At 42.0% G+C, this 24,731-nt stretch overlaps 1 protein-coding gene across 1 annotated transcript in view; it reads left to right on the forward strand.

Annotated features, from left to right (window-relative positions):
- Positions 1 to 24,731, forward strand: part of st6galnac3 (ST6 (alpha-N-acetyl-neuraminyl-2,3-beta-galactosyl-1,3)-N-acetylgalactosaminide alpha-2,6-sialyltransferase 3) — an 81,162-nt gene that overhangs the window by 18,467 nt on the left and 37,964 nt on the right. Inside the window, exon 2 of the mRNA XM_036554563.1 lies at positions 10,054 to 10,248. Coding sequence (XP_036410456.1) covers positions 10,054 to 10,248 — 195 coding nt within the window. The remainder of the gene's footprint in view (positions 1 to 10,053; positions 10,249 to 24,731) is intronic.

A 24,731-nucleotide genomic window follows, 5' to 3' on the forward strand; every position in this document is an offset into this window, starting at 1 on the left:
TTGCATTTATTTGTATGTCAGAGTTAAGGACGAATGTTGATTAATTCTGGGGGTTATTCTCCTGACTCCCGTCTACCTGCTGGCATTGATTTGCATAAACAAGATTGACTTTTTTCTGACTCAGCCTCTGGGAGAATTCTGAAAGTTTCTACAGTAGGTAAAAGGTGTGATTCTGTGGTTAGGGAGAATCACCCTTTATTGTAGGACTTCAGTGGGAAAGAGATTTCATTGTTCTTCATCGGGACACAGGCCTTGCAGAGCACTCAGAGATCATTAAGTGCCCAGCTATTGACTTTGGCTGCTTTTTTTGCAGTAGGCCTGTCAGCTGAGACGCTGAGCATGCTGGGAGCTGACTGAGAGACCGACAGCTGATCAAGACTGACAGTTGCTCAGGGCTTGCCCACACAGAAACCAATCAAGTAGCTTTATCAGGTCAAGTGACAAAAATATCATATATTCATCATCTGTTGGTAATGAGGAGTAGTCAAATACATGTGTAGTTGAAACAATGTGTTTGATTTGTATAATATAAATTGCACACAAATCTCCAATGGCCAGAATCAAAATTAAACATCCAGGCATTCTGATTCTTAAGAAATGCTTTTGTATGTTTTTTTTTTTTAAATTTGTATCACATTACTTTGTTAAAAGAGCACCAGTGAATTTGAAAAGGAAAGGCATCAGCTGATTTGATTTTTATTGAAGACAGAACATCCACAGGTGTTACTGTTTCGGATTCAGTTCAGGAAGTAGTGGGCTAACAGTGATTTTTCAAGCTTGCTGTAAGGTGATTGCTATCAAATTAACTGCCATCACTCAAGTAGATAACTGAAATGTAATTTTTGTGATGAGAACCGCTCAGAAGTTTTGACAATTATTTTCAAGTCCAAAAGCAATGTCCCCTAAATGCAGGAACAGAAAATTAGTCATTGATTGCCTCCCTGAAGGAAACATTTTTCACAGGGAGAAGAAGAAACAGAACAGTCAAAACAGCCTTTTTTTGACCATGTTCTTAGTTCTTTACCTACCAAATAAAACAGTCTGACTGGTACAGACTTTTTAGCTTTGAAAAATTTATGGAATTTCATTATCTGTGAGGGAACACTTGTGGAGTAATTCCAAGCATGTGGTACTCTTGTTAAGATCATCAGCTTGCTTGGGTTCTGAACAGCCCTCAGAACGGGTTGGTAGGAGGCCGTTTCAATGAATGCAGTTGGAAATTGGTGGTGGAGAAGTCTACCACAAGTATAGCTCCCCCCTGCTGGCCACAGCACGGTAACAGCAGGCCTCAGAACGGCACTTTGAACTGCCTGCATTCACCGACTCATACTCCAGTCTCTCATACTGAAAAAAGCAAATGTGTCCTCAGAGACATTGAATTAATAAAACAGTAATAGTACTATTACTATTGTTACTACTACTATTACTAATAATAATAATGCCAAGCAATGACATCTGCAGTGATAGGCTGCATGTTGGTATGGCCTCAATGTTTTGCAATTTCATCTCCCACTATGCATGCAGAGTTGTGATGGTCCTTCGAAGAACTGCGTTTGCGCATTAGTCAGAAAACAGCCATTGACTTTTGTACTACTCTGCTTGTGTGATTGCTGGTGATGGTGGCGGATGTGCTCTGTGAAGTTACAACATGACAAACACTGGTGAACAATCGCTTTCTTTCTACAACTCCTCTGACAGGTTTGTTCAGCGCAACACACACACCTGTCAGCTCTCATTCGTTATGCCTGCAGATTGTTCATTAAATGGAAAGGTTGCTTTCATTTTATTTTATAACCGCACAGTACTCCAGACTACTGACAGTGAACTACAAGTGTGATGGATGGGCTACTGTGTAAATTCTGAGATAAACTGCTATCTAATCACAGTCGATTTGGCATTAACAGGGTAGGCTGTGCCATGCCCCCCGCAGGTCCAGGTCAGAGATGCCATTTTAAAAGCCTGCCATCTTGATTTAGATGGCTGTGTAGCAGCGTTGTAACAGGCAGGCACCGTGTGATTGATCCCTCCATGGTAGACTCAAAAGGGAGACAAAAAAACCTGTACTTCATTTGAAAGATGATAGTGTATCTGCACCATTCCAATTTAAATTCAAACCGCTCTTTATGGGACAGAATTTAATATAGCCCTAGCTATCATGTGGTTATTGCCTTGCAAATAAAGTGTTTCCTGTCTTGGAAACGTTACATCTTCATCAAGTTTACAGTTATTAATGTGATCAAGGTACCCGACTTCCATTATTGGAGGGATCTGTTGGGATTGCTTCAGTTTAGATCAATGAGTGAAAAATGCATTATGGGTAAATCACTCTCAGTCAGGGCATGTGTGACTTCATGAAAAGCCATGCTCTTATCAGCAGTTTGCAGTCCTCGCCAACTTTTGATTGCACCAAGGTTTCCAAGGTTACGATCATCTAGGAATATGCTGGTTATTACATCGCAGCAGACCATTGGCTTTTATTCTGAAACCTGATATTTTCTTCCTGTCTCAGAACAAGAGTTATGTTAACGAGACTCTTTTGGATCATAGATGTCATTTGTCAGTTAAAATTACATTTTATAGAGTATGTTGCCAAATAGGAGAGTGGATAAATAGAATATGGTTATTTATTGAAGAATACAAAAAGGAATATCTGTTACCAGCCCTGCAGAATCTTCACCTTATCTTTGAACCCATTTCCTGATTACAAATGGAATCCCAGTCAGATGGTCTAAACAATATCAAAAATTGCTGATGTGTTTCTTTCTGACTGAAATGTAATTTACAGAAAGCTCCGTCTTCTCTTTCACTCTCAGTTTAATGGGTGTGATAATAATAGAATCTTAAACACTGAAAGTAATCTTCATGGCTTCTGATTTCCTCATAATCTCAAGTGATGCTTCATGTGCAGAATTGACCTTTTCTGGGTTTTGGGTTTTAAAATATTGCTGGAAATGTTTTTTGTGTGTTTTTATGTTGCCTTGACCTTGGTTTAAAGGTCAGATATATTATTTTCTTCTACGACTACCACTTCTGTAACAATTCACAGAAGACTCTCCAGTAATAAAATGGAAACTCTACAAAGAGTGCACTCAGAATCCCATGACATTTCCTGGAATAGTAAGCACTGAATAATAATGAAATAATAACTTAAGCAGTGAAGCCATATCCATTTCATCATGCGAACAGTTTGTATTTATGTGCTGTGGAGAAGAATGTGTTCTATCGTTTCTCTGCGGAGCGGAGGCAATTGCCATATTAGGGCAAGATGAACCGAAAGAGTATTTGCTAAATGCTCAAATCCTGGGTTAATTAAAATTGGATTTTTAGCTGCTTACTGGACCATGGAGGTAGAAATAATGTGCCAAGAAAGCAATGTTTTTGCAATGCTAATGTAATTTTCTATCTTGTGTTGCCCGGGAGATATCTGAAAACAGTTAGTGTTATGATTTTTTATGAGCCATATCCATAGGTTTGTATATCTTGTTATTTTAATTCCCTGTTTGCCGGGATTTTGAATGGAACATACATGGAGGGAACCTCACGTTGTGATGTATGTAACCCCGAGACAAAGTTAGTGCTATGTTTTATGGATTGGCTGTTAACAGAAAAATAGCATTAGACAAGGCATCCAGATCCTGTATTGGAATGGAATTCAGGAACATCTTTCAGTTATTCAGCAAAGCAAGTAAACTACAACAAATATACACCTGAGTGAGGTTTAAGAGCTAAGGCTGTCCTTTTAAGCATGTTTAATTGACAGTCCTGACCTTTAGTGATGATAGTAATGCTTGTGTGACATTCATAGATTAAGCTTTTGTACTCACCTCTCCCTTGTACAGCAGTCTTAAATATCACCCATACTTGTATCTGCAGTGAATTTCTACTCAAGCCTTGCACAGATGGACTCAGTTTTATGGAATGAGTAATTTATTCCTTGATTATAGACCGCATATAGGAATGGAGTTTGATATGATAGAGACTGTTTGTGCAGTAATTGGACTGTGATGCTTATGTGTTTGTGTGTTTTTGTGTGTGTGTGTGTGTGTGTATGTGTGTGCTTTTGTGTGTGTGTTTGTGTGTAAGTATGTTCCCAGGAAGCATGTGGAAGGAATTAGAGCAAGTTTGGGTCAAAGGTCAACAATGTCTGCACAAATATGTATGTATAATATACAGCAGAAACCCACACACACACTTGCTTGGAGAGACTGGGAATATACAGCCACCTGAAGGAAGAACAAATCAATCTGACGTTCTAATAGAATGCTGCTGGACAGTGTCAGTTTTAGAGGCTACAGATCACTTATTCTGTCATGTGAAATGCTGTCGTACCCCTCAGACTGCTGCACTCCTGCAGATTTTAAAACCTGGATGTGTGTATTAAATGTGTTTTTTTTTTTTTTTTACATAAAGTGAACCCACGTGAAAGGGCACTGCTTCAGATAGGTGTCTCAGTAGTAAAAATGCACCAAAAAACAGCAGTAGAGTGTAGTAGTTTTCCCATTTTCTCTGTTATAGACATTTCAAATGGACACCGCACCCGTATAATTCTCAATCCAGCGACACTGAATGAAATGTGGGGGGAAAAAAAAAAACCTTTATCCCGTCAAATATCAGCTCAGCTCGTTTAAGATCTCACTAGGCAATTTCCAGCTCTGTGCCACAACAGCCTCCCATATCCCTCAGACATCCGTTTCCCTCCATATTTTTCAGAAACCTAATCACAGAGAGAAGAGCTGGGCTGAAGGAGCCGGCAGAATTATGATTCTCCTGCGTTTGGGAGCTCGATATGATGCCATTGTTCAGCTCCTGAACAGCAGCGGAAAGCCGCGTAAATAAGGCTAGGCCTCTCACGGAAACGGCAGCGTGAATGCTCTCGGCAAATGCGCTGCAGAGGAGAGTGTGTCACAAGGGCTCAGAGAACGCCCCCTCCTCCTGTTGATATACAGACATCAAACCACGCTTGCAGGGTCATAAAAAAAAAAAAAAAAACCAGCTCGTAAAAATCACAGAATGCAACAAATCGATTCCCGGGCCTTTGCAAAGTCTTTGAACTTTGTGGAAAGGCATCAGGTTTTGGAATCTACAGCACAAAGGCATAGTAATTGCGGTCCACTGTGATAAGCAAAGGTTAACTCTTCTAGAACCAAAAGTTCACCACTCTCTCGCTCCCTTAGGGTGACAGTGGTTGTAGAATTTGAGGCTTGAAGTAGGGATATCCGTACAATACCACTTCCTCCCTCTCAGGATTAAAACCATTCATTATACAGGATAAGTATCCTCTGCCATTTTTGGTTTGGGATGATTTAAATTGATTAAGAATTATAAGTGTGCTGCAACCACACGGCAGATTGGTATTATGAAAGGAGTCCTTGAAATGAATGATAAAACACTACCAGTTTTATTCCCATATGTCCCTCCATTATAAATGTCCTCATTACACTTGAATGTTTTGCTTGAAGGATTTCAGACTCTACGGGCAGGAATAAGAAAGGCGTGGCTGCTGGAAGAGATAGGTTTGTCAACGTTATTTCAGTTAGTGGAGGTAGCTTCTTTTTCTGTGAAATCTGGGGCAGTCTTTTCCTCTGAGCTGCTAAAAAATGAATTACAAGCTACGAGCAATTTCATTTATTATGAGACTGGTAATAACCAGAATTCGAGACCCTTCCATGGATCCAGGATTCCCTTGTCTGTGGAACTGGCTCGGTCTCGAATGCTAGAGGGATGTCTGATTTGCAGCTCTCAGAAGTGCCGTATGATTTCTGTGACTCCATTCTCCCCCTTTGTCTGCCAGCCAGCTTCCAGCAAAGACATTCTGTATCTCCTGTGTGTGTGTTTTTTTTTCCTTCCTTCCTCAGTATCAAATGGATAATGGAGATTAGAGTGATGTAGGTACAGTAGGCTTAGATTCTAATCAAATATCCCATTATTAATGTCATTGGCTGTACTTGTACGTAAACTTCACAAATTACATGCAGCCATTTATGGTTTCATGGTGATTTTTTTCATGTGATTTTTCTTACATTGCATGACACTGCTAGTGAACGCTCTTGTTGGATAGGGGAACCAGATGTTCCCAAAGAAGGGACATTTTCATTCATCACTGCCCTGAGCACAGCTGGCATTTTACACCCATAGGAATGGGGAAGATTTCAGAATTTTCTGAATTCCAGTACAGCATTCCACATGGTTTTATCAGTCCCCCGATCTCCATGTTGTCCGTCACTCTGCCGCAGGTCAGAGATTAAACACACGCGTGTCCTGTTTTAGTCCTCCTGTTCGAATGCACATGTGTGTGGTGTATGATAGGTGAAGATGAAACTTTGGGTATCTGTGGTCCATTGCAATCAAGACATTGATTTGCAGTCAAGTCAGTTGGACATGTGACCGGCATCCTTAGTGTCAGAGAATGAGTGTGGAATCTGCATCCGTTCTTATGTGACTACTGTAAAAATAAACATATGTGTCCGCCATTGTAATCTAACTTCAGGTGGGTTTGGTTTTTTTGGTGGGTGTTTCACTCTGTAATTTCATTTGATTGCTCTAGAGATCAGAAAAACACTAATTTACTTAACCTGATAATGTTTTAGGAGACTGACATTGTGCAGATTCAGATCAGGTATGTTCCTTAGATAAGCTCCTCTTTGTGTATTTTAAACACAGTGTAATATATCTACACAGTATATTGCATATCAGGTGAATGACAGCACAGCAGAATCCCCTGTCTTGTCATCAGAGAGCACACATTTACATTACAGAACTACAAGTGGATAAGATGTGACATGTTATGCATTTTGTAAAGTGCAATAGTCCTGTCTGCACTCTAAATGGTTCTTTTTTATGTCAGTCCAGCTTGTTTGATCTTCTCGTGAGAAGCAAAGTCGCCCAGAAAAAGAAAGCCTGCAGCTTTGATGTTGGAGATCCGAAGCCCATTGGCATCGTGTGGTTTTGCTGACAGACATCCTATTATTCCAGAGCTGATAGATTTCAGGATGACCCACTTCCCACCGGCAAAATCTCAGTGAGCAATCTGCAAGTACCTGATCTACACCTTTCTGGTGGGTTGTCTCCATGCCTGCAACTCAACATCAGGGAGTGCCTGAATAGGAGTGGAGATGGTCTCGCTGTTAATTGTGTGGCCCCTCTGAAACTGGTCATGGATCAAAATGTCCTCATATGATTGTACTTGCTGGCGCATTCTCACATGCAGTTTGAAGTTAAATTGGACAGTGCAGTCAGACCCTGATGTAGTGGTATCAGATCTACAGGAAATGTGATGTTATTGTTTACCTTTGAATTATTGCTCTTGCACAACACGCAAGTGAAGTTAGATTCAGTGTCCTTGCCCATGTGTCACTCTCATTCCTTTTTTATGTTGTGCATGCAGTATATGGCCTTCAAGCCTGTCCACAATTGAGAAGGTAAGCAGGAAGAGTTGCTCTGAAAGAACTGGAAAGAATGCTGACTGACCATCAGTTTAGCATTGATTTAATTCTTGAGACCAGTGGCGTTGTTAGGTCCGATCATTCGGGGCTATAGCTAATATAATATATTTTAAGCCTAGCCCCGAATATTTTCGCCATGAAAGAGGAGGTGTTTACAGCAAAACAACAGACTGTGTAACAGAGCAGAACTTGACTTGCGGCATCCAAAGGATAATATTTATTTATTATAAAGGTAGATACAACCTTCCCAACCTACCGATGCCTATCTCCCTTCAAAAAAAAAGACAAGCCCCAGGCAAACTAGACTTAGCCTCAGATCTTATCAATAGCTAGAAACGTCCTTGCTTGGAACAATGTGTGAAGCAGCCCAATATGGTCCACTCCTAGCACAAGTTGTCAGATATTTTACCACTCTATATTGTGAACAAGGAGCGGGTGTTAACATGGTTGCCGTCGACTGGAGAGCCACATTTTGCATTGGAGAAAATTGCCCCACTTCCTCTTTGAAAACCCACGGTTGTTCATAATAGTTCACACTCAAGAAACCAGTCCAAGATCCCGTTGAAGCAAATGTGCACATTTGAACGCAACCAAAAATAGAATCAACATTATTATGCATGAAAGCTGGTTGTACCCATTCATTTTTCAAATTGAAAGGCACTGGTAATGCACTGGCTCTTCAAGCGCGGTCTGTCTCCCCTTCGCCTCCATCTGGGCTTTTCAGGAAAAGCTAAAGGGGGGAAATGTACATTAGTCACCGCTGCCAAAGATCCCTTAAATTATTTAAATAGCAGTCAGTTTGTGCCAATTATCAGCCACCTGTAGCATGGGATCAGAAAGCGTCTCCCAGTACGGGTGGTGGCAAGACCCATAGAAACAGCAGGGAACAAGCATGATGAAAGGGCGATTCATTATCAGGAAAAAAGCAGTTCGGATTCAGACGTCAATCCCGTTTTTTAAACTTCTTTCATTCACGCATGTAGGATCATGAAAGTAATGATGTTAGCATTTGCTGTGTTTGAAAACTCTCTCACAGAAAAAAAATATTCATGAGAAACTGGTGAGCAATTTTCAATTCGTTAATTGAATGTCAGTTAATTCCCGGAATTGACTGAATTGAAATGGAATTGACCCCGACACTGTTGGTTAGTGATCACTTTATTTCCAGGTAATACTCGCAATACTTACAAAAGGGTGTCAGACTGGAAAAAAGGTGTTCAATACTGTTATCTCAATTTACCTTTGTTAACGCCGTGGCAGGAAACTCATGCCCTCATTTTGACCTCTAGGTGAAAAAGAAAGAAATTGATTTTTTATTCTGTACTTTGTGGATTTTGTTAAGGTTATTTTATTACTCTGCTCTGACCGTAGGACATAAAAAGTCCTTGGAATTCTTTCTGTAAATAGCTCCCTCCAGCATACACCCTTCTTCCCACATAATGTTTGGGGTTAAAAAAATATTAGGATTAGCATTAGCTGATCTGGGATCAGTTGAAGTAGGCATTTACTGTACTTTGAGCTTTGAAAATCCTTCCCTCTCCTGTAGTGCTGCCAGAATAATACCCCTACACCCAATTAGTCTGTCATACCATCCAAAGTTAGCCAAATCAAAATGACAAGGACTGGATGGTAATTTTCCACAGACTGGCAGCAGAGTACATGCGCTAGGGAGGGACTGCCAATATTTGAGGAATCAGTGTTAATTTACTTTGAAGAGAGAGATCTGATGAAATGAAAGACATCAAACAGAACTGTAAAAAAAAAAGAAAAGAAAAGAAAAACACGGTATCTGGGGTGAGGAATTACCGAACATATTCCTCATAATCCCATCAGTGCTGCATTCGTGCAGAAATGTAAATCGCAATCCAAGTTCATTCACAGGACATTGAAATGCAAATCAGAATGTTTCGCACCGATTTCGTAAGGGAACTCGCGAAAGCCAGCCGGCGTTAGATTTGGGAGTAATTGTGTTCTTCAGGTGGTGTCTGTTTGATTTATTGTATTGTGTTTTGAACTGATTGAGAAGCAAGAGTTGCCTTTTTTTCCCTAATATGTGTTTTTTCCTGGAGACCCTCTTATTTCTCTGTGTGCAATGCATTATTCATTTCAGACATTCACTCCTCTTTGTGCAGAAATGCAATTCTTCCCTCTCCCAAACATTTTTACATTTAGAGATGGATAAACCCATTCCATTAAATTTTTTTTTTTCTGTCCGGAAATGCCGAAACCCAAAAAAGCTGATTGCTTTATCTGGGCTAGACTGAGGCATTCTAATTTCTCACTCAGCACAGAGAAATTCATCTGCGCCACAAATGAGAAAACAGGATTGTATCGCATCAATAGTGGCATCGAGCTTGGAAGGATGCAGATTTGCCGGATGAACCCCAGAGGAGGCGAAACCTCAAATGCCACAGAGTATAACACTTTGCTCATTGATGCAGTCAGCCACCTCTCCCCACGGCATGTTTGAGTGCCTGTTTTATCAGGTGGAGGGTTTCTGTGGTGAAGTGCTCCCAGTGGTGCATGGAAGCCTGCAGTGTAGTTAGTTAGCCACTTGCGCCTGGAGGTGCTTGTATGTCATAACCGTCTCCCCCCTCCCGCTGTCTTTCAGAAGAAGTCCGTCATCGCCACCAGTCTGATAGTGGCCGTCTCGCTCTTCGTGGTGGTGGTGAACTATGCTGAGAAGCCCTACGTGCTGCTGCAGCCGGTGTTCGGACAAACCTTCAGCAGCCGCTGGGTCTTCTCCCGCCAACAGCACAAGGCCTACAAGCCCCACCCAGGCTATGTCAGCATCCCAAAACAGGAGGTGAGTGCATGTGTGGGGGATGAGTTTGCGTGTGTGTGTGTGTGTGGGTGTGTATGTGTGGGGGTGTGCGCACGTGAGTGTATGTCTTTATGTTTGCACACTCATTTGTGAGTGTCTGTGTGTGCGTGAGTGTCTGTGCAAGGTGGTGGGGGGGGGGTTATCAAAAGCCCCAGTGTTGCCTGGGACGTGTCCAAGAGACTGAACATTTTCACAAACAGTGGCACAATGAAACAGCAGCCATTAACAAAGATGGCCGCCACACTTCCACTTCCAAACTACCATCATAGTTACAGCTGTAGGTGCACAGATATATGTATGTGAGAAGCCTTTTCAGCTTTGCGAAGGAATAGCCTGTTAACCGCACACCCGGTGAAATACACAGGCATCTGACTGTAATACTCATGGGTACAATGAATGAATCCCTGCCTTCTCATTTGTTGTCGTCAACCTTTATTACGACATTAAATATGACATGGTTACACAGCGAAAGCTACAATTTATGTGACGGATTTAGTTCTTCTGATACACAAGGTGTAATGTACTCCCACTACAGTATAACAAGGCGAAATTAATAGATTCAACTACAGCACTGACTTGAATAGGATAAATTAGACCAGATTTCTCTAGATATGGATTCAGACGGTCTGCCTTAATACTGCAATGATTTCAATACACCAGGCTATTTATTCTGATATAAACAACTGCCCTAGTGGACCGGGTGTATGTGCATGAAAATGACAGAGGCAAATGGAACAGCGTCGGTGTGGAATGGGCACCGGCGCAGTTATCTCGGCTCCTTAAACGTTGGAAATTTAGCAGAAGCAGACACACGGGTGCGCGTGAGACCATCCTGCTGCTCCGAGCTGCGATGAGCCTGCTCCCGGTGTCAACGCGCTAACAGCACATCCGTAATGGGCGGCAGTGTAGCGTAGTGGTTAAGGAGCAGAACTCGTAACCGAAAGGTTGCAGGTTCGATCCCCGCTGGGATACTGCTGCTGTACCCTTGGGCAAGGTATTTAACCCACAATTGCCTCAGTAAATATCCAGCTGTATAAATGGATAACATTGTAAAGAACTGTAACCTATGTAAGTTGCTTTGGATAAAAGCGTCTGCTAAATGAATAAATGTAAATGTAATGACTTGACGGAAGGATTGTTGTCTTTTCTGGCTTTGCGTGCCCGAAATGCTGCTTGAAGGAGATGTTGAAAAAGAGGCTTTCATGAGCTCAGATCTTTTTTTTCCCTTTTTTCCATTCTGGCAAGATCGATGCCTCTCACCTTCTTCCACGCTCCTGTCCCGCAAATTGTACTGTTGATTTATTTCCCTATTTGGCTCAGCGCACATATTTGTCACAGGGATTGTGCACAGAGAATATTTCACTTTGGTTTAAAAAAAAAAAAAAAACCCTGATTGTTTTTGATTGAGGACCTAAATTTAAGGTTTGACATAGCTCATATTAGCAATTATGTTCGTACCTCATTGCATCAAAGCAGGGCCATAATCCTTGGCAAAGACACAATGGCGGATGCCGTTCCAGTGTTAGCAGCTGAAAGGAAATGAGTGATGGCTAACCAGTGTCCTATTATAACACGGACAAGTAGCTAACTGCCCCCGCTTTTAATTCCACACCATACTGCTATACTTTTCATGGATACGCAATACCTCTATTGGTTTTTTTTCTGTATTTTTTCTTTGCTCTGGCCACTGATCTGCACCTTTTTAGGTGTTGTGGAGAATGAAACGATGCCACTGGCTGCTTTCCGCCAACTGCCTCACTCTAATGATGGCTGGTGAGCTACAAGTAGGGGACAGAAGAGAACGTATTCATAGCTTTATGCTATAATTAGTCTGAAAGTTTTTGATTGGTTCGAATGACTAGCGAGCATGCCATCTTAAAAGGAACAACCAAAGGTGAAGGAGGCTACAAAACCATTGCTCTCGTGGCGTTTCCAAATTTCATGGTGGTTGATGTCCCAGTGTATCGCCAAATGGCGTTTCGTTTACCAACAGCAGCAGCGGGGTGGGTCGACTGCCGAATAAATCATTTGTTCAATGTCGTTAAACACAAACAACAAAAGCACTCACTTGTCTTCACACACACCCTTTAGAAGATTCCAAAGTTGTTGTCAAATTTTTGTTGCCAAAAAAAATGTACAAAGTTTCACCCAAGTCCTGACACAAAGCAAAACTCCCCTGTGGTGGATGAGGCATCTTGGGAAGGGGCTGTGTCTGCCTTTGTCATTGCAGTGCAGCATGCTCCAAACGACATTAATGAAGTGTGTGTGTGTGTGTGTGTGTGTGTGTGATGTGTAGGTGTCACCCTAATCCTAACAATAGGATTACAGCTAATGTGAATTTCCCGAGCTTCACATTAAACCGTTTTGAGGTAGAATGAAAAAAAATAGCATAATAATGTTTGCATGGTGGCTTTGTTATAATGGAAGTGATATAGCATGAAGTACACAGTGGGATTGCAGTGCTATAACAGGCATGATGAAGTAAACAGTAAAAAGTGGCTGATGGGAGATCCTTATTTAAATCGGTGAGCTTGTTGGTTTTGTAAAGTAATTTTTAAAAATCACGACATTCAACAGTTGAAATTTAAGTTCTCTCCCTCCCCTGTTTCTCACTCAAGCCCTGGTGTTGCTGCACACTCAAGTTAGGCTGCTTTTAACCCTTGAGTGTCATATGGATCTCTCAATCTCAAATTTCTACACTCCAGGACCGACACTCTCCTCTCTTACACATTTTATTTTATGTCATCAAGTTCCTGTGTTTGTAACGCTTTAATTATCCAGAAATTTTTGATTGATCAAATGTTGCTGCCAGCCTCTGGGCTGGGGAGTGTTTCCAGTGGTGCTGCTTACTGATAAATGCAACTGTTTGTAGGAAGAATTCCTGTGGTTTTGCTTCATAGCAGGTGTTGATGAACTTGGCTTGTGCATCGCGTTCAGTGTTCTCCTGGCTGTAAGCCTCATTAGGGCATCGCAGCACCAGAGCTGCAGGAAATGATATGCCTACAGATTACCCTCAGCGTGTAGGGGACAGTTGTGAATTTCCACTGCGCAATTAATGTAAATGGTATTCTGCCCCGTGTCCTCACCTCTCTCCTTTTCTCCGGCAAACGCTCATCCCACGTTTACGTTTGCACTTCCAGGTCCCTGAGGTACTCCCCGCCCCCCCACCCCGTCCCCCTCCCAGTCTGCGGTCTTGAGTGTAAATAAGCGACCGTTTGTCTTTGCGAAGGTTCCGGAATGCGAAAGTGCAGCCTCGCGGTAGCTCCCGCCTTCTCCGTTCACAGCCCTCCCTCCGGCTCCGGAAATCGCAGAAGGGGAGAGAGGCGCGATTAATTTCGCATGCCGAGGTACTGCGATCCTCGTTAACGGCGAGAGAGGAACCTCAGAGCGTGCGCTCACATCAGCGAAAGGGGCGGGCTCCACGCGGCGGTGGTCTTTTACTGATTCACTTCCTCTGTCCCACAGGAACGAGGCCGCGTGGATGAGCAGAGCCATTGCTTTTTTGACGTGGAACCTGACAGAGGGATTGTAGGCAGAAGTGACCTCAGAATACGACTGTCAGGATAAAAATAGTAACAAGCACTCTGTAAAGAATAAAATGCACTGTGTTGCACATCAGAAGTGTAGGAGTAAAATGTAGAGCAAAAATATGGGTAGATCAGATTACAAAATACTGTAAGCTACCAATTATCTGTAATTGCTGCTGTCATAATGACACTGTTAGTCCCTGGGCCTTGTCAGGCCTAGAGCAGAAAGGGTGTGGTTACTGCCCCACCTACATTGCCAGTTTCCGTATACTTAAACAGCAACAAAAACAATAATAATCACAAGAACAGTATCAAGAGCTGTAATAGTAATGATGATAATAATACACTTTCTAACACTGTTTTTATACACTACTACAATACACTATTTTTATAGTTCTATTCAGAAAGTGTGATCAAAGAACTTTACACCCAATTAAGCAGTGAAGAAAAGCAAAAGAAAAAAAAACAAGTGGAAGATTAATAGCATGCACACACAAACACACATTCACACGCATACCTCAAAATAGTAAAACAATACATCAGTACACACATACTGAGTTGAAACATCTTTGCAGAGCATTGAAAGCCTTACTGAAATGATGGCTTCCCAAAAGGGAGTTATGTGGTTAAGTGGTTTGCGGTCAACGGGAGAAATTGTCATTCGATTTTCATTCTTCAAACCCAGTGTGAGGTTACACCCACAGATTAATCATTCAGGAGGTTCCTTTTCTTCCCAGCTGCACAGTGTCTGTTCAGCTAAGACCCAGAGCCAACCTGGGTACCCAAATCCCATACCCCCCCGAGCCTATTGTTCGGAAACAAGTCATTCGCTTTGAGAATCTGAGTCAGTAAAAAGGCAATGTTGATTCCCTGAGACCGGCCTGTTAATGACTCCAGTCATCCGAAAACCACAAGATGTTCACACACGCACACACACACACACACACACACACACACACATTTTTCCTGCCAACTGTCTTGTGTGGGAGCAGGTTGAGGGAGCGAGCTGATGGCCCGACGCTCTTTGCCTTGGGCTCCTGCTTCAGCGCCTTCTTCATTAAAATGGATGTTTTTCTTTCTGCGATGGAGGGAGCGGCTCTGGCACCGCCTCCTTTGGCCGCAGCTGAATTCCACGGGTAAATCCACCTGGGCCAGGTGATATCAATCCCAATATGGCAGGGACCGAAGGGGAACAAATCGGCAATATCTTTGCAGTTAGGTAGATCAGAGGGAAGAAGGGACTCTGGGTCTTTGCTTACCCCTGTGGCTCTCTCTGATGGAGCTGCAGGAGAGTGTGGAAACAACACTTCTACCTTTCATATAAACCCTGTCACTAATTCTGTTATTGATTTATTATGTACCCTGTATGAGGTATTTGTATTATGGTAAACAATTAAGTGTGATGTGTGCAAGACATATATTGCATTTATTCAAACAGCAATGCCCCTGACGCCATTCTGTAGACTTCAAACTGCCTTGTGTCATTTTTACTCCCCATTCAATTTATGGCAAAACAGTAATAATAATCTTGACCCTCTTTACAGCGTATGAGAATCCACCGTTGAGTGGTGTATTGGGTGTTTTGTTTAGACAGGAACGAGAAACATCTTCACTTATTAACACGCAGGTGCACAGGCATGCACACATAAAATTCCTTTCATTTAAATTTTGATTGTGCGCTGTTCCATTGTTGGGTGCGACACGGCCACGGTTACAGGGCCATTTCGTTGGAAACCCTCACCTTAAATGAGAAGGAAATATCTTCTTTTCCCTCCGAACTGTAGGATTAATGTAGTGTCTCATCCATTGCCACTGGGGGTTTCTGCTACGCCAGCTCCCAAGCAATCAAATGTTCCGACATGCCTTCACCCGGATCCTCAGCCAAGTAAAAAGAACCTTTTTCCCCAAACCCGCGTTGATAATAAATCACTTTGCTTTCAATCCCTGTGGATGCTCGAGCAAATTAGGTTAAAAGCAGAAATAAAAAATGGGCTTCCTCCTACCAAGGTCTCGTACCACCAGCCTTTTCTGATTACATTTGCATCTCTTTCGGAGTCAAAGTGTCTAAGTGGACTAAACGCTCGAGCTTCCTCTTCCTCTCCTTTTCCACGTTCACTTTATTTGTGATGCTAAAGCGGCGCTAAAGCTGTTGGAAGAAATCTGCGGAATGATGTATTGTGCATCGGGCATAATTTTATTAATTGTGTGTTTTTTTTTCCTCATTGTTTCTGTGTGCTCGCTGTGCTGCTGTAATCTTGTTCAAGGTCTCAGCGCAGCTTGATCAAGTCAGCCTGTCGGAGTGATGTATTGCTTCTCTTTGGGAGAATATTTTGAAATATTAAGTTTATTTACCTTGTATTAAAGCCTCAGAAAAACACACCACACTCAGCGTGCAAGCAATATCCATTAGCTTGACACAGCTTGGTTGTTCGAGCGTTGAAGTATTGATTTCTCCATGGAAACTAAACATGGGGATCAGGCTGCTTGAAGTATTTTTGAAGTTGGTGACTTTTTTTAAACATTTTTTTTTCTGTCTGCTTACTTGGATACAGAGAAGGCGTTGAATGTATTTTCCTTTTTTTCTTTGCACAAGAACCATGTTAACACCCTGAATCTAAATGTTTACTCAGTGTGTGCACATGAAGTTTTGTGAACACACAAATATTTGTGTATTTATTGTATTCATCCATGGATGTAGTTTGGTAGGTGCCAGTTCTGCCATTTTCACTCAGCTGGAGTGTTATATAACAGCAATATAGAATTGTCAGTCAAGTTAAACAACAAGACGAGCAAGAATAATACAATGTATAACATGTTATCCAAAATATTTTGTTCCACAACTAAATAATCCAGAGCACAAAGCATATAATGATGGTTAATCCTTTTTTAAAAAATGGCTTATCCTTTTTTTTTAAAAGCATCCTTTTTCTGTTTAGCTTGACAAAATGTTAACAAAATGTGGCCATGGTCTCTTTCATTTTTTAATTATATGGCAACATTTACAGAATAACCTTAAGGGCAGTATCTAGGTTAATTGGTTGACAGTCCCTAAACAAGCAAGAATGAATTCAAAGACATTGTTGGCTACTGTAGCAATGGCTGAAGCAATAAACCTACAAGGAGAAGCCATTTTTAAAGCCTCTGTAAAGCCAAGTGGATACTGACACCAGACCATGCTTCCCCAGAAAGAAAGAGGCTCTGTAGGGAACGTGTATTCAGACTTGGGCAACTTATTAATTTATTTCTCATATATAGATTTTTTACCCAGTTATTTATATTCATTTTACCATTTACATTTATACATTTATTTATATCATTAATTATTTATGCATTTATTCATTTCAACGTTTAATCATTTATTTTGACGTTTCATGTTGCAATTTAATTATTTATTTATCGATTGAATTTTGACAGATTTCATCCACCGTGGAGAGAAAAACTCAAAAAGTCAGAAATCATGTGAAATTCACGTTTTTGTGAATGCAGAGCATCTCCGCAGGCTGCAGATGGAGGACGCATGGCATGGACGCCTCGCAGGTCTCCGGCTTCGGCGTGTGGTTTAATGAACTACATTACCGCGCTTTCAAAAAAACAGAATCCACAGGGACTGATACAGCCCATTTGTGCACGGCTGAGTTTTCAAACGAGGAATCACCGTGTTCCCAGGGAGAGGACTTCTTTCAGAGGGAGTGTAGCGAAGCTCAAGGTTAAGCGAGATCCTCAGTCATTAATTAAGGGTGATGCATTGTGTGTGGTCTGATGGCCTATTTTATATTTCATACCTGTGAAGAAGATCATAGACATATTGCATGCTAATTTTATTTAGAACTCTTACCCCATAGTCTACAGGGATATTTATCATGATGTTTTCCCTCTGGTGCTAATGTTGAACACAAAAAAAGGCTATAATTGATTTCAGAAGCAAGAGACTGATTGCTCAGTGGTACATGATAGTTTACAAGCTCAGTATTGATGAGGTTCCAGTCTAGAGATACAAATTTACATATTATATGGGTAAGTATAAGGGTGGCAGCATAACACAGTGGTAAGGAGCAGGGCTCGTAACCAGAAGGTTGCTGGTTCAGTTCCCCATGGGACACTGCTGCTGTGCTCTTGGGAAAGATACTCAACCCAGAATTACCTCAGTAAATATCCGGCTGTATAAACGGATAACATGTAAAAACTGGAACCTATGTAAGTCGCTCCTGATAAGAGCATCTGCTAAATAACAGTAATCTAATGTAAAGTATGCTGGTGCAATTTGTGGAGAAGCTCATAAAGGAGGCTTTGGAGAAAAGATTTGTGTGTGCTTTTATGGAAGCTTAGGAAAGAATATGGTGATTTTCTGCATTCTGCTCTGTCGCAGATCAAAATGAATGAAATAAAACCGATCAGAGCAAAAGCAATAGGGTGCCTGCGCACTGCTGGTGCTCAGCCATCTCATGAGGCAGGCAGTGCTGGCAGGACACTTAGTGGAGTCATGTGTCCTGACTTCACAGTGTGATACGGTATTAGCGACACACTCATAATCTTTTTCTGGAGAACTGGAAGCGACCCCGCGCAGTCAGTGCAAAGAGAATATATTCACATTCGCCCACAGGCCACTGCCCTACGGAGGAGAAGCGCTATCCTCTCATTCAGAAAGAGGGCACAACCCTTTCCCAAGAATAAACCGTGTGTACTTTCTGGTGCTTCGTCTCACAAAAGCTTCCTTTCAAGTGCTTCATTTATGCTGTGTTTCGCTGGATGAAGCTGTCATATTCATGCGAATTTTATGTGAATGTGATGTTTTCTCGATGTTTAAAATGCACAGTATGTGCAATACAAATATTACATTTTACAGTTTTTTTTTAAATTTTACAAATATTCCATTCCTTTCTAAAAATTCTATTTTGTAAACGACATATTAATGGGAAAATGACATATTAATGCTAAAAAACCTCTTGTGTGCTGTAAGGATAATGTAAGTACACACTACCTCCACAGTCCAAAAAAAGAGAGGTCCACAAAGACAGAATCTCACTTAAAGCGTTAACCCAAGCTGTCGTTCATACGCTACAATGCCGTGAAGCCAGAACAGATCTGGATTAAATAAGTCTCACATAAAAAAATAATTACAGCCATTTACAGCAATACAACACCATAAGAGAGGGGGGTGATCCCGATTACAACAGGTGCATTGCTGATGTGACATGATGTATACTCTGCAGAAGTTGCTTGGGTGAGGGTCAAAGATGGAAGTAAGTGTTGAACCTGTTTTTCATGGCTCTGTGCCTGTTCTTATTAACCATTGCCTGGGGGTTGTGTGATTGGTGTGATTTTTTTCTACAAAAAAAAAATGGATACATTTGGAGGAACTGTCACTATGGAAGGTAGCTTCTCTTAGCAACAGCAATGGTACTGATGGCCATGTCAGCTGGTAGTTCTCGCTCAAGAGTCCACAGTATGGCAACATTACATACCACGGTACCACTAAGTCAAGAGTTGTGCTGCAAATGTCTTGTTCCTAGTTTACAGACCCTATATTGAGTTTTGTGGACCTTTATTGATGTTCTATGTCAGGATGAGATGAAGACTGATGAACATTCGGGTTCTGTAGGACACCTGGAGAGAAAATGAATTGAAACCAAAGCACAGTGCAGCAGACCGTGAAGTCTGATCGCACACACACACACACACACACACACGTAGGCGTGCACACACACATACGCATTTCACACATGGTGAATATGAAGAAATGGAGCACACGGCTGACAGTGCTTGCTCCAACGGCGCAGTCACCAGAGAGCACGGTAAATCGATTTGTGTCAAATGCTGTTGGAGATGGGGCTATGTGATGCGCGTGGGAGAGCGGGCGCTAATGGAGAGGCCCCAGACATGGGCCTCAAGGCCGCGCTGAAGATTCTCCCCAAGTGCTGTCTTAGCATCAGGGATGGGGGAAGGAGACTGGCATGCTGTGGATCAGGATGTGAAGGATGTGTGTTTTAGCCTTTTTGTGTCCCTTCCCACCCCTAGATACATTACATTACATTATTGTCATTTAGCAGATGCTCTTATCCAGAGCGATTTACATATGTTACAATTTTCACATCATCCATTTATACAGCTGGATATTTACTGAGGTAATTGTGGGTTAAGTACCTTTCCCAAGGGTACAGCAGCAGTGGGGAATCGAACCAGCAACCTTTTGGTTACCAGCCCTGCTCCTTACCACTGTGTTACACTGCTGATTCTACTGTATATAGATGAATATAGACCCTAGATATTGCGCATCAGTGACATTTTACTTTTCATAATTGAGTATTATTTGCACGAGCATCCTTAATCAAATGCAGGGCTGGGCTGGCGGATAATACGATTTTCAGAGTTGTGATATTAAAAAAAAAGTCTTTAATGAATTTAAGTATGTGTTTCTCATACCAAACCGTGATCAGAAGTCAACTTTTGGGCTAGCTGTGAGGCAGAGATGAGCTAGTCAGAAATAGAACATTCTTTTTATTTCTGTTGTATTTGCCTGCTCTAATCAGGCTGAAAGTAACACACGTTTTTGACACCACATTTATCTGCTAAGGAAGTGGGTGAGGTGTTCTACATATAATTTACATTTACATTTACATTTATTCATTTAGCAGACGCTTTTATCCAAAGCGACTTACATAGGTTACAGTTATTTACAATGTCATCCATTTATACAGCTGGATATTTACTGAGGCAAGTGTGGGTTAAGTACCTTGCCCAAGGGTACAGCAGCAGTGTCCCAGCGGGGATCGAACCGGCAACCTTTCGGTTACGAGTCCTGCTCCTTAACCACTATGCTACACTGCTGCTGTCACTGTTTATCACCCCATGTGACCAGTAGTAGGGGATGGTAAAATTAACACTTGCTATTCTGTCATAACAGGAAGAGGTGTAACTGTTGAGGTGTTACGTGTGACCCTGATTAGATGAAGCTGTGGATATATTAAATTGAGAGTGGGCGAAAGAAGGATCTCGCAACAAGGAAAAAAAAACAGCAGTTGTTCAGATTCAAACCTTATGTGAGAGGAGGGCTGACTGACATTGGTGGTGTTACCCGTTGACTTTGCAGGAGGCAAGTTTCATTAAAAACTGGGAATATGGCAAACCTTCATCCTCACGTCCAAGTTTACCATCCAGCTCAGTTTGCGTGGATGGGGTCAGGTACAGCAGTGACAGCATACGCCTGAAATGAGCAGGCCAAATTCAGCAGTTAAAGTTAAAGTTTTGGAGTTTCATTGTTTGTTCTATACTGTCATGTCAGTCCAGCTTCAGTGAAAATAATGCATCAATTTAGTGGGAATTTAAAGGTGAAGTTGTTGCCCCACTGTCACCCCCTGCCAATGATGATAATATTGGGTGTCACAATCGTCTCTAAGGACACAATGATAACATGAGAATGTCTTTTTCCAGTTTAAGCATTCACTCAGCATTTAATCTATTTTACCGTTTGTGAAGGAAATTTCATTATTTTCACAATATGTCTTTTTCTAGAATGTGGCTAGGTCTTTAAAATAAACAAAAAAAAATCATTTCACGTAGCTAGAGTTCTTCAGATGCTGTTGTGCTTGGTCCTCACTGGCTCCTTTGCCCTGGAATTGAAGCCCCAGTGTTCAAGAGGAGCAAGTAGAGATTTCAGTGTGACTGTCATTATCTGTACTTGTTATCTTTCTGTGCTGAAGAGCACGTACACTTTATCTTCTTTTTTTAAGATGCGGCTTGATGCCTGTCAACTACAGCTGAGTAGTTTACTCAATATAGGGCCTGATCTTTTTGAATCGGTAAGTTTAACTTACTATGGGCGATATGTTTTGACAGGCCAGGGCTTAGTGTGAAAGAGACTTTGTGAGACCTTTGTGCACGTGGAAAAGTTCTTCTGCTGATCTCAAACTGTCAAACAAATGTGAGTGTGAGTGTGTGTGTATGTATGCATATATTTATAGAGAGAGAGACCGCAGATGTGTGTGTGTGTGTGTGTGTATACATGTATATAGAGAGAAAGAGAGAGACCACAGATGTGTGTGTGTGTTGGGGGATGGAAGGTGCTCCCTGAAACACAGGCTAGGAATAGCAGTAACACAATCCTGTCCTCTACAATTCAAATGAGGGGAGTTATTAAATCTCTCTCACTCTGTCTGGGAGATGACATCTCCGATGATGGGCCTCTCTAATGTAAAGTGGCATGCAGAGCAGCCCACGTTTGATTTAGAGTGGAATTAAATTAATTTGTCACTGTTGCATTGTGAGGTGCCTCTACGGCAAAGGGAAATGTCTCCTGAAGTTGACATCAAATCGGCCATGTGACGACTGTGTGAGGACACAAGGCACCAGAGCCACTCCTGAGTTCTGTATTGCTGTGTTTCAGTGCGTGCAAACTTGTTTTTTAGATGCCCATATCATATTTGTTTGTGTGTGTGTATATATATATATACATATATATATATATATATATGTGTGTATGCGTATAGGTTTGGCATCTTGCTTAAGGGTACAACACCTGGGAATTGGACCGGTATCCTATCAGTTCCAATTCCAGCTCCTTAACCACCACGTCACACTGCTGCCCCAACCACACATCACATATTCGACTGCACAGCAAGCTGGCAGCTGCCATACACCGGCTGAATCCTTAATGTCCACAAGTCTTTGTTTCAAGGTCGCAAGGGTCCTACCCAGATATGGCAGTGAAGGTCAAAGGGGCTCTGTGTGTGTACAGATGGTAAATATATACTCTACATACAGGAAGGCTCTGCCCTCCAAAGACAAAGTTCTCCTGCATGGCGTGGATTACCTTACGTTTCCTTAAACCCGGTTTATTGTCATTTGTGTGTGATCAGCTGAGAGGCTGGTGCTCTCTCCCTCCTGGTAGGGAGTTAGTACTTACCCAGGCTTTGCTAGGATCCGCAGCTGTGCCCAGAGAGCCGCGTTATCGGAGCCGAGCACCAGTGCAGATCCCCCAGCCTTGCTGCGGAAGTTACCCGACATGAGTTCATCGCAGGCTTAACAGTACACACCCACTCTCAAACGAAGAAAAAAAAGCCCAAAGGATCCCCCCTCACCCCACCCCTCACCCCCACCCCCAGCCCCTGCAGTGAAGACGTCGGTAGTATTCTGTCTGCGCAATGCTTTCTGTGTCTCTTTTCATTTGGAGTAATTACACAATACATCTCAGGGAGAGGCAGAAGTGGCAACGACGACCATGTTAAAAGAAAAGGGGCAGAAACAGACACAAGGTGGACGCAGCTTGGAGCGCGCGCGGAGCTCCGCGTTACAGCGTCTCTGCATTATGCCGGCGCAAGGCAGCCGTGTCATTCACTCGAGCTTTGCCGCAGTCAATGGCTTTATTCTGCACTCCGAATAATTGCCTTCTGCTAAGCTCAGCTAAGTAAGAGAAAATCCCCTGACACAATGTATGTCAGCTCCTCCGTCTGTGAAACGGAAGGTGGATTTAATTGAGGGTTAATGTGCTTGGTTTGTTTTGAGGAGATTTACCTTGCCCGAGTGAGTGACGCTCTGTTTAATGTGCCTGAAGATGACGCTCGATGGTATCCGAAGTCCTCAGATGTCATGTTTTGCCATCAGTGTTTTGTACGTGGTTTAATTTTCCCTTAGTTACTGCATCATTAGAATAAAGGCTGTTGAAGTACAATGTGTGTCTATAGGAGAGTCTGCAGTAGTAATGTGCTTGAATTACAGTTCATCACCTCTGTTTGTAAGGTCAGGGAGGGTTTTGTGGCTTGTGCAGGCCTACATCACGCAACCCTTTGACCTGTATCTTGTTTTCAAACAAATCTGTTTGTCTGATGCATGTCAATATGATGCAGGCGCATTTGCTCTTGTATCTCACAGCTGAAACGGACACGCGGTTATGAATGGAATCAGTTAAGGGAATTCTAACCCTGCGCTGATGGGGGTGAAAGCAGGGCCGGAAATATTTGCCTATATCTCTTTTGAACTGCCGAATTTTGCTCCGGTTTCCATGGCTGTCAATAGAGGTCTCTGTAATATAATAAGATGAGAATATCCTCGATAGCTTTTTTTGCTGATGAATCGGCAGAAGAAAGAGGCAATCTGTACGGGCCCCGTCTGACATTCCCATCAGTGTGACTGTAACTCTTAACAAGGATTAAGTGAGACAGGTATAAGATAACTCAATTGCCTCCTCTTCTACCTTGGCATGCATCCTATTGAGTTATGAGATCTGCTGCAATAACTGTTACACTGCGAGCGAATGCTAAATCTGTGGCAGATTTACCAAACAGCTTTATCTCTCTGTTATCCATGTAAATCTTCTGTCAAGTCAGTGCCACATTGGATTTACCTCAGAATGATTGAAATTAATCTCAGACATTATTGCAGGGCTAGAAACGTGCAGCACAGCATCTTGCTGATGTTATTTTTTTGTTGTTTGCAGTTCCTTTTGTCATTTATCATGGTAATTGCCGTGCTGAGAAACGACAGATGTATCATTTTAACACTCTTTGGAGTCTTCATTACTTGTTTTTTAATGTACCTTTTTTTGCTCTTTGACATAGTGACTTATCTGTCAGTGGCTTATAAAGTATTATAATTGTTTAGGAATAATAACCGTGCCTGTTAAAAGTTGACAAGACGTATTTTATATCATCGTAATTAGAGCTAGGTAACCTGATAATACCAAAGTCAATTTTTTCAATTTCACAAACAGCGAACAGCGGTATGAAGTGTTTCCTATCTGGTTGACAGCAGGTGGGTACCAGTGTATGTCACTGTGTGCTCTTATGGGAGATATGCAATAACTGTGCAAAACCGTGTGCAAGACCTTTCTGTCCTCCTGCCCATTTTTGTTGGCATGCATATGAATCGGCAGTTAAGGACACAAACATGACACTTCCAGCCAGGTTCTGTTGAGATTCAGTTTCAAATTCTTCTTGAATTGGGGTT

Source organism: Megalops cyprinoides, chromosome 20 (assembly GCF_013368585.1).
Source record: "Megalops cyprinoides isolate fMegCyp1 chromosome 20, fMegCyp1.pri, whole genome shotgun sequence".
NCBI lineage: Eukaryota > Metazoa > Chordata > Actinopteri > Elopiformes > Megalopidae > Megalops > Megalops cyprinoides.